This window comes from Pholis gunnellus, assembly GCF_910591455.1.
Source record: "Pholis gunnellus genome assembly, chromosome: 23".
NCBI classification, from domain to species: Eukaryota; Metazoa; Chordata; class Actinopteri; order Perciformes; family Pholidae; genus Pholis; species Pholis gunnellus.
Window position 1 is genome coordinate 3722488 of NC_136550.1, and position 16893 is coordinate 3739380.

At 45.5% G+C, this 16893-nt stretch overlaps 1 protein-coding gene across 1 annotated transcript in view; it reads right to left on the reverse strand.

The window, feature by feature from the left end:
* Nucleotides 1-1514: 1514 nt before the first annotated feature.
* LOC306714538 (uncharacterized protein) overlaps nt 1515-16893 on the reverse strand; it is a gene marked incomplete at its 5' end in the record, with an annotated part of 19864 nt that continues 4485 nt past the window's right edge. The window contains 2 exons of the mRNA XM_079184582.1: nt 1515-2340; nt 4748-4802. Coding sequence (XP_079040708.1) covers nt 2207-2340; nt 4748-4802 — 189 coding nt within the window. The 3' untranslated portion in view covers nt 1515-2206. The remainder of the gene's footprint in view (nt 2341-4747; nt 4803-16893) is intronic.

Here is a 16893-nt window from a genome sequence, read left to right on the forward strand (position 1 = left end):
CCAAACAATACGAACAGGAACCTTTTGTTCAAGTGTGCTTCATATTTACTGCTGCAGTCTCATTCAGTGTCTTTTCTTTCCGTCTCGGTCCAACAGCTGCGGCGTCTCTCCTTCCTTCTGTCTGATCTAAAGGTGACGGGGGGGGGGGGCTCAGGTTCGCCTCTGGCACCTGCTCCGAATCATTATCAAGTGTTTATTTAAAGGATGCGGAGGTTTGAGTTACCCCCGCTGGGGACGCTGAGTAACCCAACGCTCTGAGCGCGGCAGAGAGCTCTCGGCCGCGGACGGACGCCGTTTAAATGGCGTAAGCGTGGCGTATACGGTGTAGAGAGGCGAACTCGATGCCGGTTGTACAGACAAGCAAAATGTCTTCTGGCCTGCTGGAGGTCAAAACTATTCCTGGCTGGTCAAAGCTATTCTTGGTCGTGTAAAGATAGTAGAAGCTGCGGCATGATGACAATGCACAGTGTGTTCAGTTTCTATGTTGTTTTAGTCACTTGTGGTTTGGAGAGAGGAGGGACCTGTCCATCTACTCTATCACAGACACGTCTTTACTCAAAGGTCCCCTTACTCGCTTTTTTTCCCCCATAAGCTTTCAACCACATCTCAGTCTGTTTTCTCAGTTGTAACGGCGATAACTCAATCATCATATTGATAGTCAGTCGTAGTAACAACCTCACTGACAACGGAGCAAACTCCATCGGCTGAAGAAGAACAAGAGATGCGATTGAAAGCCCAGGAATGTAATGCTCAATTTAAATGCACAAATTAAAACACTGTTCGAGTCAACTGGAAAAAAACAAAAAAGTCAGCCAGATCGAACTCATGCTGACTCAGCTAATTTATTTAGCTAGCGTAGCCACAGCTTAAAAAAAAAAAAAAAAACCCTCCCCAGCCAGAAATGAGAAGCTTGCTTTAGTCTTAACTCTGTCTGGCACCGAGAGAGAAGTCCATTTACGACGTGTGAGAGAAAACACATCATCTTCCACTGCCAGACTTCTCCTCCTGTTCCAAAACCCCCATTGGTAGTTTAATCAAATTAAAACAAACAGTGGGAATTATTTATCATTCCTTCTCGTCCTTGCACTATCGGTGACAGAGGCGGCAGCAGTGAAACCTCTCCAGATCTAATGACACATGGCTTCATTAAAGCCACTTGGATAGTCGTTTTAAAATGAGTCGGTATGAATATTTAAATATGTTTCCACCAGGCCGCTCATTGATATTAAGCAGCATCAGGTGTCACCGAGGTGGGGGAGAGGGGGGGGGGCGTTAAAAGATGGGAGACGCTGCTGACACGTAAACACTTGATGATCGCTAATGTGCCGACTCATTGGCCGTAACGCGCCGGAGGGGCGTCAGCGACTCGTGTGAGCACGCCGCGTTGCTTGCTCTCCGCCACATTATTGATCTCGCCTGCAGCAAAATTGCGCCTCTGACTGCGCGAGTTAGCAACCAGTTTCCATGACCACCACCTGCGTCACCCGTGAGATCAGACTGGTGGAGGCAATCCAATAGCTGGCCTATACACGGGAGGCGATACAGAGGGGATTTTACACCTGAGACAGTTACTCGGTGTTATTTTCATCCTTGCAGAGACAGAGAGAGAGAGAGAGAGAGCGTGTGATGCCGAAGGAGGCGGAAAGAAAAGAAACTAGAGAGTGTGCTTCTGTTTTTTTGGGGGGGTTGTTTTTGTGCGCGTTCCTGTGATATCGCCGTTGAAGGACGTGTGCTTGTTCTGTCGGTCAGCAGAGAGAAGTGTGTGTTTGATTTTTAAAGCGCAACTTCCGTCTGCTTGTGTGCTTGTGTTGCGTCTGCAGGAGTAGCGAGGACAAGGGGTAAAGGAGCATCGAGGGACACACGGGTGATGTGTAGGGGCATTTGCAAAAGGTTAATTTTTGGTGACGGGAGGTTACAGTATTTTCGTCATGCTAGATTATAAATTCCAAATCTCCACCTTTTTTGTCTCTCCTCTTTCCAACTTCCCCCCATCCTTAATATCGGTCGATCTCTCATGCAAAAAGGCGTTTCATGACACTTTTGCATAATATGACAATAAATCCTGAACAATTGAAAATCCCTTCTCCGTCAACCTCCCGATCCAATCATTTACTGTATTTCTGTACATCTGCGGACATTTTTTTTTGTTTTCTTTTTTTTTGTTTTTCTGTTCTCATTTCATTTTTCGTTTCGCTCATCAGTCCCTCTACTTCTTCTTCTTCTGGAAACGTCTGAACTGGTTCTGGATGGCGAGCGCTGCCTTCTCCGTCTCCGGCGCCTCCAGGTCGATGTCGACCTCTTCCTCTTCCTGTTCCTGAGGCTTCGCCGCTGATGCCTTCTCTGTAGGGGGTCAGAGGTCGGAGGTTAATACACAGCGGGGTCGACGGGAAGCATCGGGGGAATAGATTTATTAGCAGTTTTTCAATAAATCTTCCTAGGATTGCTCCAGGTACTGGAGAACAATAAATGCCATATGACGAGAAAAAGGCCCTTTCACAAAACATCTCATCTCCGATTTGACAGGTAATGATGATAACAAAGACGGCGGAAATAGAGGCGATAAAAGCTGCAGACTATAAATGTACCGAGCTGACAGTAACAAGTCAGTGTTTGATGGCGCTTTAAAAACCGGTCGGTCTAATCTGGAACGGCAAAGAGTGGTGTGGATGAACAAACAGCACATCCTGTCAATGAGTCCAGTCGTGCGGAATGATCTCGTAAAGTCTTGTGCTTATTAAAAGACATTTGTGGATATTCTGAAACCAAAGATGCCACTATTATTTTTCAGTTGTGAGGAACAGCTTTATCCTCTTAATAAAGACCAAAATGTTCAGTCAACTAAAACTTCCAGAGTCGGCAGCCTTCATGTGGGGAGCACTGAAATGAAATGCTCAAATACCAACATGGTTCCTACGAGGTCGAATGTTTGAGACCGACGGCACGATAGAGGACTAACACGTAAAATGCTCAGGATTATCAAGGGACTTACCATTAATATGCAAACGTGAGGAAATGTACAGTATGGACTACTAATTGATTTGTTTTTAAGAATAACATCCAGCCTCCTCAGTGGAGGTACTTGGTAGGGTAATGTATTCATTTGTGACATGAATATTGAGTATCTGGATCTGAATTGTACATACAAATACTCTTTTATATAAAAAAACCTGCGTTTTTGGGAAACGTATTTTCTATGAGATAACGTTTGTCTTCGACGTATCACAAATACGTCTCTAATCAAAGGCTGCGCAAGTCTGCGTAGGCCGTAAAGGTTGGGTCAAACACGGGACTGTGACCCAGGAGACCAGTATTCGGGTCCCATTTGAAACTAAAAACGTACTTATTTGAACCAGAAACATAATCTTTTACTTCACCAAACCAAGTAATTTTGTTGCCTAAAAGTTATTGAGAATGCAGGTTTGAAACACCAAAAGCGCCACTAGCAGTTAAAACACAACTGATATGATGTAAACCGGTTCAGACATGTTGAGATTCAACACATTCGTGATTTACAGAAACGTACAACGTCAACCTTTTATTCTGGTGACTGGGTTGAATGTTACAGGGGTTAACGCCGACGTCAGCCAGTCAAATTAGTTTGATCCATGAACATACATATAACTTGTCATCCCAATCAAGTCATATTTGCACATCATGGCACCTTCCTTGTACAAATTAACATAAAAAAACTGCTTAAAAAATGTGTCTGAAAAGGATGAATCCGATGTACGTGAGCTGCTAAACACCACAGCCAGAGCAGCAGTTGAACCTTGGCTTTCGGGGTAGAATAGAAAACCTTCATGCTCAATAGATTTGAGGTATATTCAAACAAAGTAAGGACAGTTGACAGAAAGGAATGAGGGAAATAGTATGTACTCTGGGTTAGACACAAAAAGCACTGAGACAAAAAAGAGAAATATTTCAAAAAAACACAGAAAAAGAGAAAAGAGCTCCCGAAGGAGGAGCGAGACATGACACGTAACCTCATCTGATCCAGGCCCGGTGGTGCATTGATAGATGGTAAATTCTGCAGCGCTAAGAGTTGGTTATTGATGAGCAACGTTGCACAAAAAAAAGTTAAGCTGCAGCCAACTTTTCCTGGCTGACACACTTGTGATTTCCTGCCAAAAGGAACCGCCTTGTCTTGGTTGCTTAGCTCATGGAAAATCAGATGTCCGACCTCCATAAAACAGAATGTCAAGTTTCTGGTATTGTGGAAACTCACAGAGGGAGAGCGAGAAGGACAAAGACGCAGATAAACAGACAAAGAGAGGCCGAGGAAGAGAGATGGCAACACGCATGTCCTTCAGACGCTTTTGCCGCGAGATCTCGGTGATGTTTCTGACAAGCTTGTATCTCCAAAGTGACTGGCAACAAATGTAACTATCCACGGCTTTGACTTAGACGTAGCGCCCTTTACCTCTACTTGTGCATGACATGATTTAATTAAAGTGATTATAAAACTGTAAATTAAAAAAAAACATCCAAGTAAAGTAGGTATGAATAAAGCTGTTAAAAGGTGGTCTGAAAAGTTGCCAATTCTTGCAACAAAGACATTAGTCACAATGTTTTCCCCTGTAGAGTAGAGCGCTAATGATCTAATCTTCAGTGGTGTAAGCAACCAAAAGCTCATTTCCTGCGTGCACATGATCTATATCATGATGTGCAAATTTAGCTTTTGCTTCAACCTGAATGAAAAACATATTGCATGAAGACCAACGATTCGTTATAGAGAGGGTAAACATACCTTTGTTGTCAGCTGCAGTCGTCTGGCTGCATTTAGCAGAGTTAGTGGATGCCAGCTGTGGAGAAAACAGAAACAACACTTTGAGCAACACGTACTGTAGCTGTGTACATTCTGTCACATTTATGGATGTACTTTTGAGGAATTGTGTGATACAACTAATGCTGCACAATAAAGTGACTCCTTGTATGCCGAATTCGACTTTTCAGTCACAATTGAATAGCCCAAAAGTGTCATTATTAATAAACGTTGCAGCTCCCAGACTCCCTGTGGATAAATCCGTACTCAGTTCTGTTACTGCCAAGCGGTGCAGCCTAATAGTCTCGTATTTTTTCCTCAAAATCTTCCTGGCAGACTGGATGAGAAGCAGAAGGCGGTTGTATATGGTGTCTTCTTGGAACCGTTCGAATGACAGTGACGGACTCAACATGACACATTCGCTGTGCAGAGAGAGCTGAATGAGAGGTAGCTGAATGAGCGTAAGTGTAAGCCAGGTTTTCCTACATCTTGCCAAGTTTTTCCACGAGTTTACAGTCGGAGAGAAAAAACAGAGCAAGGCAGGGGGCGAGCTTATGGCGGACATCTCTATGATCTTTCATTCGCTCTTTCTGTTTTTCTGTCTCACTGAAGTCCAAATAGCCCAATCCTGACGTCCCCCCTGAAGGCCTTAAGCCCTGAACCCTCAGGGACTTGACTGGATCTTGCACCCTCAGGGCTGAAAGGGCTTGAAATGGTATAAATACGAATGGGACATCACATTGCGGTGACTTAACATATTGTGGCATTGTCAAGGTAACATGATGAGGACAAATGCGGGGTTTATCCAAACAGGATCAAATCAAAATGAATGGTTTATAAATAAACCAGGTGTGTAAAACAGCTTATGATTACACTACTCTGCTTTTATGCATCTTAAATCCTTAATGTAATCGTAGTGTTTCTGTCTAGATTTAACACGCCTGACTGAACACCCATGTGCCGTCCTTGTTTAGTTTTTTTTACACCTCTGGGCTTTCCCTGGTAACCTTTCGTTTAACATCGTCATTAACAGCTATGACTTGTTGGTAATTCCCATTGCCAAAAGCTTGCAGAAATGCGGACTCATGGAGAGCGTCCCTGAATGTTACGTAACCTACGTAGTTACAAAAGTCGGGTAAAATAGGTCAAAGTTGCCATAGCTTTTCACAAGGGACACGAAAAGTGGTCTCCTGGGTGAAAGTCATGTGAATTTCTTTTTTTTACCCATCATCCTTCTCCCTACATGGACTATGTTGATTTTATACCACGTAGGTGAATAAGAGCACCCTGCTGTACGCTACCTGCTAAGCGCCAAATGGTAGACGGAAAAAGCTTGCAACTAGCTAGCGGAGACAGTAGAGCCTTTAGCAGCTAACAAATTGGACGCTACGTCTGTCGAGTGTCCAGAAACTCCAAATGAATGCTAACGTCGCTCTGTGTTTGCTATGTATGCTTAATAAGATGATAATACGTTGATCTTGTATTCAGAGCTTGTTCTGCTGCACGCGAGTGGCCGAGATAATCTATCAATACAAGCTTGAAATAACATACACAACTAGGAACCAATAGTGGGACATTTGGGTGTCGTACTTCTTATGACTTCCCCTAACTCTTGTTTTTCTTTCTTTTTTTAATGTCCTCCTTCTGTCCTTTTAAGCCCTACTGACCTTTCTGCCACCTCACTATTAGTGTCCACATGTGAGTCAGTGATACAGGAGAGCGAGAGAGTGAAGAAAACTGACGGACTGGGACACGGACTGGGAGGAGGGGAGAGGTTATGACAGATTCTGCGATTATGCAATATAGTGTCAGATGGAGAAAGAAAATAAAGGAGAAGTGTGCGCGTGTCGAAGTGTGTGTCCCGTGGATATTCATGTGTGTGTGTGTGTGTTTCTACCCCTGCTTAACTCCTGTCCTTATTGCGCTTTATGATCCAAGTAGCAAATGGCCCATGCATAACACAATCTCCAACAGAGCGTGAATGAGTTGGTGAAGAGAGGCCTGCCACTCCAGCCCTGCCAATAACACAGCAAGAGTGTGTGTGTGTGTGTGCGTCTATTTTCTACAAGCATGCATGAGCGCATGTGTGTGCTGATGTGCTTATTTGTGTGGGAGTTTTTCTCAGCGCTCATTCAGTCTGTGAGCACGATGTGTGTGATTTATGTGTGTGTGTGTGCACACGTGCAAAAGAAACCCGCCGGGTCAACGGCCAATCCGGGGGCCCACGCTCAAAGTCAGACGGGGGAAGGAGACTAATGTTCAGTGACTGCGAGTGTATACAGTATGTGTCTGGTAGGAGAAAGAGAGAGAGAGAGAGAGAGAGAGAGAGAGAGAGAGAGAGAGAGAGAGAGAGAGAGAGAGAGAGAGAGAGAGAGAGAGAGAGGAAGAACAGAGAGGGTAAGGCAAAGGAGGGAGAGACGAAGAGCTGGGAGAGAAGAAGTTCAAATGACAGGCAAGGAGAAGGAGGTAGAGACGGGGCGTAACGGAGCAAGTCGGAAATAAAAAAGTGTCTGAATTTGGGGTTTTGATATGGAAGGTTTCTCAAAGTGTCAAACTTAATTTGAAGTGTCTTAACAAGCTGTGGGAGGTGAAAGCTTACTGTTAATTTTACCATCTACAATAGGACTTTTTCCACAGCAGACTCTTTGGGCAGTGGTGACATGAAGAGCGCAGATGTCACTAATGACACTATTAGTATATTTGCACGGAGGCGAGTTAGGACGCAAAACAAGACGCTGAAAAGCAAGATTTAAATCAGCCAGCAATATTAACTTTATCATTTACACCTGTGCTTTTCCTACTTGCGACACGTCAAAACGTCTTCTGTGAAAAAGGACCTATGATGACAACTATCGCTAGCCAATTAGCTGTAGCTAATTACCGTTAATTAGCTTAATTAGCTACGTTATCAATGTGGTATGATAAATTACTATCAATTCTATACAGAAGGTTATCCAATGTGTTGCAAGAAACCTTCGACGGGTTTGTAAATGAGTGGTTCCCCATTAATGGCAAGCAATAACCTGTATTGTATTATATTAACATTTCTCCTCCTTGTGTTTTTGTCCTTTTGCTTTTTTGTTTTGTTTGTTTTTGTAAAGAATATATATATATATATATAATGCTGGTGTCAATACTGTTGACATTTTGCTAAAGGTGCTTTTGAAAAGGCTAGCTAGGTAGCGGCTAGCTAGGTTGTTCTTGAGTGTAAACGACTGACAGCTCGTGCGCACAACCGTTAGAATCACCTGTTAGCCTTGAATGATGATACAAGTTTTACACGATCATTTGAACTGATATAAATCAGTTTTGGGGCTGTGACGCAGATTCCCCGTCCGTCCGTCTGCATCGCTAGCTAACGTTAGCTTACGCAGCTACAGCATAGCGCAGCGTTGGATGCCCTCAGTCAAAACACAAGGATCAAAACATTGTCAGGCATGACATAGCTTGTCACTTGTTATCAATAAGGATGAAGGAGACCACCACTGTCTCGATAAATATGAGCTATTTTTTTCCCAGATTCTATTCACGTAGAAACAAGATAAACTGTGATTATGCTTTGTAAGAATATATACTTGTTTTTGAATGTAAACAAGTAATGTTGATCTGCCAAGGTGACATTCTCTTTTCAATAGCGGTCTGACAAATTGCAATTCTATTGTGTTTCCTCAAATGATTCAGCCCCGACATGAGGGAGCGCATCTTACTGCAGCACTGCAGTCCTGCTGAGACATCAAGGCACCAGACTACGAGCGAGTAGAAATGATCAGCGAAGGTGCCACAGAAAGAGAGAAGGCGATAAAACAAAAAACCGGTGAGGCACTCTGAGGTAGAAAGAGGGGGAGAGCGAGAGGCGAGAGAGAGAGACTGCAGAGATATGAGTGAGTGCGTCTGCAGCAAGAGGGTGAAACACTGCAGAGAGAAAAGGGGGGGAGGCTTATTGTTCGGCATTAGCACACATCACGCGGTGAGAAGTGCAGGAGCTTTTTCGGTGAAGGGGGGAAATAAAAACTGTCTTTCTCTCAGAACAAATTCTCTCTCAACACTGAATCTGATAAGCTGAGAGAGAGAGAGAGAGAGAGAGAGAGAATTTAGCCTTGACATGAATGGAAAATAAGAGAATTTCTAGGTAGAGGTGTCGGAGGAAAATGGAGAGGAAGTATGTAAAAGACATGCACAACGACAGCCGGGTGACATATTGTTCACATTCAGGGTACAACGTCTCCCTGAACTGTTTGAAGATTAACTTCTTTAATCACATTGAGCCACTTCAGTGTCTAGTTTCTGGCAGCAGCTGACAAACGGTGTCAATAAAGCTCATTTGACGAGAAACTGGGAATGGAATTCAAATGGTTAAACCTATCGAGGCTGTCAGAATATGTTTTTTTGTCATTACATCCTTTTCCTCTCCTCTGATTCCTTTGCTTTTTCCTTTTGGTGTGCTTGAGGGGCTTCATTTCCACCTCAGAACAATGACCATATATCTGTATGTATGTGCAGTTGGCGACTGGCAGACACCGTTGCGCGTTAATGACTGGAAAATAAACGGGTACGCAGGCATGCAGCTGCAGTGAGATGGGATTGGATGAGAGCAGAGAGAGACCAGGAAGTGGTTGAAGAGAGCGACGATTTGGAAACACTTCAACTGAGAATGTGAGAGATGGAAGATAAAGAAAAGAAACAAATAGTGGCAGACAGTGAAAGCAAAAGTGTGACACAAAGTGAGACTGTTAACGGACCTTGACTTAGCCTTCTTCTCGGCAAGTGTTACTATATAATATAACAGTAATAATGTTTGATTGTTCCACTTTGTCTTTACGTTTATGAACCTTTTTTATTGTACTTTGTATTGCAGGTACTCTTCCAGCACAATTGTCTTGTTTTAGTGTTTCAAACTTTTTTATCTTCTTGGCTGCACAATTAATTTCCTCCTCTGTGACACGAAATATCTAAACTGAACCGTCTGAGTTGTTGTCTTCTTAGCTGACGCAGAAAAGAGAGGTTACCATATATGGTAACTTTAAACATTTGTATGACTTTGACCTGCAATTGTAGCCTGAGCCGTGACGCCAGGAACTAAAAAGAGAGCACATGTGTCAAACTTGTCAGTTTGGACCTCCAGTAATCTCTACAAACAGATGTCTGCGTGTGAATGCTGAGAGCATGCTGTAGGCAACAGGAAAAGATTTTGGTGTCGGAAGTGTTTAGTGTTTTAGTTTCTGTCTCTATAGCCCAATTGACCAATCACGTTTGGCTTTGGTTGCATGCAGGTAAACAGGTCTGTGATGGAGAGAAAAAGAGGCAAAAGACTTCTTAAAATGAAATCTTGGAAGACATCGGCTGCTGCTGACGAGGATTCAGCTTTTTAACGGGGCTGGAGAATATGAGATATGCAATAACAGTACTGTCATATGTTGATGTGTTTGTACGGATTAGACGAAGACGTCGTCTCTCGACACCAACTCCGTTGCTGAAGTTGCAAGTTGATTTGGCCGTTGCCCTCAGCGGCTAAATGCTGGTCAGACCGATAGCCAATGGGCTTTGAGCCAATGATGTCGCCTCTGGAGGGCACGGTCGGTGAAATGTCTATTGGAATAATCTCATTGGAATGCCTACAATCAGTGGATTTAGTCGTGAATTGTGGATGCACATTCCTCCCATTGACCATGCCATCAGCTTACATCTAATCTTATACGGCCTATAGTTTTGCCTCACGTATCCAATTTGCCACAAAAAACAAACAACCAATGACAGTCACCAAGTTTCCAACACCACCTATTACAGCATCGATCCTTGACACCCACGTTTTTATTCAGTCTATCAACTGTGGGGACGACCTCATGTGGCCGTCTTTAATGTCCTCCCACCTTCTCTTCGGGGTCGATTCAGATTGGCAGTCGGTTCGCTTCCCTTTTTAAAACCCCCCCAAAAAAATCTCTTAAGAAACCGACTGCAGGGTGGGTCATCAATCTGGGTCTTGGACCTGCTTGGAAATCCCGCTGGAAAATGGCGTGTCAGGAACACTCCCCCCCCCCCCCCCCCCCCCACACACTCCCACCACCATTAGTTTTGAAGGGCACTTAACCCCCTTTTGCTCCAGTGAAGCTGCTCCGTGATCGACACAAGATTAATGTTACAGCGCAGCCCGGCTTCCCGTAAGAAAGTAACTGTGTTAATGCCAAAGCGGAGCAACCTTATTTGCTTCCAATTCAGCACTTTTCTCCGCGCGGAGACACTTCGGCCTCTAATGGTGTCAGAAGATGGCTTTCTGAATCGGCGGAAATGAAGTTAAAAATTGACCTCTGACCCCGACATCCTCATATAATGATCCTAATATCATCCATCCCTCCTTTTGTCCCATCCTTTCTTCTTCTTCTCTTGTCTTTTCCACCCCCTTCCCTCTTAATCACCAACGACTAGCTTTAACACCCCCCCCCCCCCTTGAGATATGTCCTTATCACCCCCCCCCTTCCCTCCACCCTCTGCTTTTAGTCAGGGATTTCCCTCTTTTACATGTAGTAGTTAGCGCTGTAATTCATGAGCGGCGAGCCTCGGAGAAAGGCTGAGAGAAAGGGAGGGAGGGGAGGGAGGGTAAGGATGGGAGACAGAGACAGATTGCAGCATTTAACAGCCTGCCCTGGGGAGCTGCTGAAGGTGATAGAGAGAGAGTAAGACACATATGGAGAGAGAGAGGGAGGCGAGATAGAAAGAAAGAGACATGCGTTGTAGCAAAGAGGGTGATATAAAAAAAAGAAAAGAAAAACCCTCGCACACTGGCTCAGTGAGAGAGATTGGAACATACACGGCCTATTCAGGAAAGACTCCGCTGGCGTAAATGGAGTCCAGATGGAGGCGCGTGCGCGCACTGTACACACATATACAGAGGCAAAGAAACACATGCACCCCCCACCGTCGCTCTCCTCTTCTCACACAATGCGATGCACTTCATTTACAACAAGGTTCCCCCCCCCGGGGGGGGCTGGATGCACCTCTCCGAGCTGTTTTTCCTCACACTTCTGCCACGTTTCTTTATCCGTTCGGAGCTGGAGCCGCTCCCCCCGCCCTGCCTTGATCTCAAAAAGCCAAGTCTTCATGGAATAAAAACCTGATAAATATTAAATGAGTTATATAAGGTCCAAGAGAGCTGCTTGCAATTGTCGGGGAGGGTTTACATCACAACGCAGCCCCCCCTCTTCCTGTCTGGTTACTCATCTGACAATCCACTATGACATCAGATTCTATCACATTTTTTATTTTATTATTTTATTTTTAACCCCGTTATCCTCAAAATATAAACTAAAGATTAGAGTCATGGTATTGCCGAGATTGAAACACTATACTGCCCGCACTGCTGATTTTGTTTCCAAGGTTTTCGTACAGAACACCACGTGACCACATGAAGGAGAAACACACAAAGTGCTGAAGTCACAACAAACACACACAGAGTGTTGAGTGGGGCTTTTCACAACTGCTGCATTTCAGCACAGTCATCGAGATCGCGACAGATGTGTGATATTTTTGTTGCCTCAATGACGACAGTTCGATTCTCGCCATAAAAAGTCTCAAATGCAGCCAGTAGACCTACGTAGACGGGACCCACTAAGGCCATTAGATGCCTTAGTGGCCTTAGTTTCCAAATGAACCGCGTTCTGATTGGACAAAACCCAGCAAGCTTGTCTTGAGCTGTACATAGAGTTTGACTGCAGAAACGACGCGACTGCTCTCTTGCAGTGATAGCGGGAGGCGTTGCCACTGCGTTAACGCTGCCCGGGACATGTTGAGCATCAAACATTCATTGCATTCTGGTGGAATTTTTAGGACAAAAAGATCACAAAAGCTCATTTGGACCTGCGTTGTTGCCGTGCGGCCGGCACCAATCCACGGATGAGCGCTTCGTCTGCAACGATGCACCGTGCCGACTGGTGGTTTCGACGATTCTGTGAACCCCCCCCCCCTAGAGTGGCGGGAGCAGCTTGATAGCACTAGCGTGCCAGGCTAACTAGCTTCCACTTAACAGCATGATGGCTTAAATCGCCCATGAGTGAGAGCCGACACTTTGTGGGCTTGTTAAAAAAAAAAGGGGGAAGATGTCTTGTATCAACATACACAGTCGGTGCAGTAATTACATGCTCCAGTCGGCAGCGCACAATGGAAACTGACAGCGTGTCGCCCGGAAAATATGTCCAACGGTTTCATCCTCTCTGTAGCTGACGTTTCCTTACAAAAAAAAAAAGGGAATTCACGGAGACTTTAAGTGCAAAGCCAGCCGGTTGACTAATTGGCCCAACATCACTTTAAGTCGATCATAATGAAGTTTCTCGTGGCTAAGAGGAATGCCTCCATGATGAAGGCTCCAACTAGACTCTTGCGCAACACCAACGGGACAATAAAGAGATTACGGGAGTCCCATGCATGAGGGGACAACATTTCAGTCAGTAATGATGAAATTAAAACGTTGTCTTGGGGGGAAAGCGGCCTAAGAGATAAATGGGTAACACAAAAGTGCTAACTAGCCCTGGGGGGTGGAGGGGGGAGCGCAATAATGACGGTGTCAAAATAAGGCGGCGTACCGGATTCATTACCGCTCGGTCCAGAGGGAGGATGCATCATTCGTGGGAGGTTATTTTTATCTAGAGAAAGGGGAAGCTGGCTTTATCCGGGGGTTTCTTTGTCTACAACTATCCATCTCTTGCATCCCTGCCTCTTTCTTCCTCCTCTCTTACATAACATATGCCATGCCGGGGGGGGGGGGGGGTTTAACCACCTTAGAGTTTCCACGAGTTCCCAGGTTTGTTTTTGCCTGGGCGTACGTACTCGTGCTTTTTTCATCTCCTCTTCTGTCCTCTTCTGCGCTCTCCCCTTCCATTTTTACACCCACTCAGGTGTTGTCTCCCTCTCATCTACGCCGTACATCCCCCCCCCCCCCCCCCCCGCTGTCCTCCTCCGCCTCCTCTGACGACACTCGGCCAGCCAGATGTGCGTCGGCGCTGAAGCACGTGCTACTGTACGAGCTTGAACATCTGCTCGGAGCTGCTCTTACTGTACGTTAAGTGGACCAGGCTGTTAAGCTCTCTGGATGCTCCGGGGCAGCCAGGAGTCCTGCTCCGTTCCAACGGCTGCTTTTAGAGCTTGATTACCGACTCTGATGGGCCGTTGGTTTCGAATGAACTTAAGACCCTGCGCTACATAAGATCCAGCTTGACAAACAGAACAGAGCCATATTGATAAATAGATTATGTTCTTATCGTGGATGCATTGTTTTATTAAAAGTGCTTTTGGCTTCCAAAGCTGGTCGGCCTCCATTTTCAGAGCTTAACCTATGCTGAAGGTCCGCGTACATTTGTGTAATCCGTCTCTTGTCCCCCAAAGTCAACATCAGCCTCCAAGTACGACGTGAACGTGAACACCATCATGTCAGGCTCACATAAAGGATTGCAAACATGTACATATAAGCCTTGGTTTTGCATTTAATCATCACGTTTGCACGTCCATTGTGTGTCCTTTGACTTTGTGACCACTTTCATTTTCCCCCTCCATCTGTGAAATTCTGCAGCTCGGCTCCCCTCAGCTTCCGTTCTCGAAGCCGCAACAATCTCCTCATGCTGAACCGCGCTGTACCTGCCCACTAAAAATAGCACAATGCCAGTTAATGGCTTTATATAAGTCGGTGGGTGTTGTTCCGCGCAGGCGAGAGAGAGAGAGATGCAGAAATAGTTGTGGTTCCTGGGGGCAGATGGGGGGTAATGGCTGGTGTTGTGTGTGTGTGTGTGTGTGTGAGTGTGAGGGGACTTAGAATAGGGAACACTTAGAATGCGTCCACTATTTTGACGAGTTGAGCGTTTTCACAACAATTCATCCAGATCTGGAGAAAATCCACTCAAAACTACAAAATGTCAACGTCATGGTGGTGCTAGAAGAAAAGTCAGGGGGTTCACCAAAGTCATTAGGATTCATCCTCTGGGAAACATGAATGTCCCTAAAACAGATTGGTGCCAATCTATCAGGTAGATGTTTAATTTCGTTGGATAAAAAAGAGTTGACCTGCTAATGGCGCTCGATGAAAAGTGGATCATTAAAGTCATGATGAATCATCCTCTGGGGACCATGATTCATGGTGGACTGACTGGCCGACGGCCGCTAGTCTGGCTAAAAATGTTGCTTCCAGCTTCTCAAACGTGAGGATTTGCTTTAATCTTGTAAGTAAAACATCTCTCTGTGTTTGGACTGTTACGTGAGACAGAAGAAGCGATTTGAAGACGTCTCTTCTGGCTTTGCGAACTTGCGACGGAAAGATAAATATGGATTTTAGTTTACAGACGATGGATGAATGTTTCTACTTGTTCTCTTATTCTAAGACACTAAACATCCCCGTGCTTGCTCAGAAGAATAAGAGCTGCTGATAAGGAGAGAAAATCCAGTGGTAGCTTTGACATCTTCAAAGTAATTTTTTCGCAATTGATATTCAAAGCACGCACCCGAGTCGTCCAACATTCATCTATTCACATTTCGGCATCTAATATCCGACGCACACTCTCGTGCTTCACCCCACTTGGGAAATGGAAGCAGGTGATTGGGTGGGAGAGCAAAGGAGGGGACAATTGGGGTGACGGTGGGATAGAAGAAAAGAAAACGGGGGATAAAAAGCAGGCGACGCAACCTTCGAGGTAGCACATATGTCCTGTTAATAGAGAAACTCCTCCTTCCCTGGTCCCCTTTTCTCAGCTTGTGCTCGTCTCCGCTCGAACCTCAACAGTGTCTTCTTGAAAACACACATACAGTACATTTCTTAAGCCAAGGCACACACACAGGGCTTAGTGCTGCACTTGCTGTTGGGGGGGGTGGGAGGGCGGTGGGGGGGTTGGTGGGGGAGAGAGAGGCAGCAGAAAGCCTCTAAAAGCTCAGCAGAAATGTATTTATAGCTAGAAATAAAAGGATTATACCTCCATGAAGGAGTAAGGGGAAAGCCAGTGATTTCCACACACACCAGATGCTGTACAATCTCAGTTGGAGGGGCGGACAGGATGGGGGGGGGGGGGGGGGGGGGGGGGGGGGGGTTGAGAGGGAAGATGCGGAGGAGGGAGAAGGAGGAAGAGGAGGAGAAGGCACTGACAGATGGAGAGAGACAGATTGACAAAGAGAAACAAGGATCGGCGCTCCCTCAGTTTTACTTCACCAGCTTCAGATTGGCCTCCGAGCCACGTCAGGCCCCCGGTAATTATCCCCTGCCAGCTTGCTAGCAATAGGGCGGCTTTTTGTGAGGGGTAAGCCTGCTAAGTGATAATTACCAGCATAATGAGAAAGCCACCTCTCTCTCTCTCTCTTACTTTGTGTGCGCTCTGTTGTGCACGAAGGCACCTTTTCGGACCGCTGTGCCTCCGTTTAAAAAAAGTACTAAAACGTCTTATTTTTCTACCCGATGCCGCCTCGCTTTGGGTGGCGAGCGAGGATGAAAAAAAAAGAAAATCCACCAAACAGCTGTCAAAAAAGTGGAACCACTGCAGAACACGTATTGCATAAGAGCCCCCAAACTCATTCCATACTCCAATTCATAATCCTGCAAATTAGGTACCACCCCCCCCCACCACCACCCCCACCCCTTCTTCCACGTTTCCTCCCCCCCTTCTCCTTTTGACTTCTTCTGCGCCTCACGCTGTGCAGATGTTAGCTCCCGGATGTGCGCATGCAAGTGTTAATACCCTGAATGAGCCCTCGCTCGCTGTCGCTAAGGAGAATACAGTCAAGGCTTTAGCTGGAGGAAGGGAGAAAAAAAAAAAGCAAAGAGGGGTGGGGGGGGATGTAGGGGGGTGGGGGGGGATGAATAGAAGCTTGTGAAAAGAAAGAGGAGGAAATGAGGCAGTGGGTGACAAGATTTCAGCTGGAGGAGACAGTTTGTCAAAGCAAGGGGGAAGGTGCAGCGCGATAGCTCATCGCCATTACTTCAATGAGACCGTGTGTGTGTGTGTGTGTGTGTAGAGTATAGTGACACGCGCGCTCACCATCTTTTTCCGCAAATTAAAAACAAGAGGAAGCGCGTGTTGAGATAATCTACCACGGGACGTCCTCGTTTGTAATAACTTATTAAATGTTATCATTGATTGTTGAACACTTAAGCGTGACGAGTCCTCGTGTGC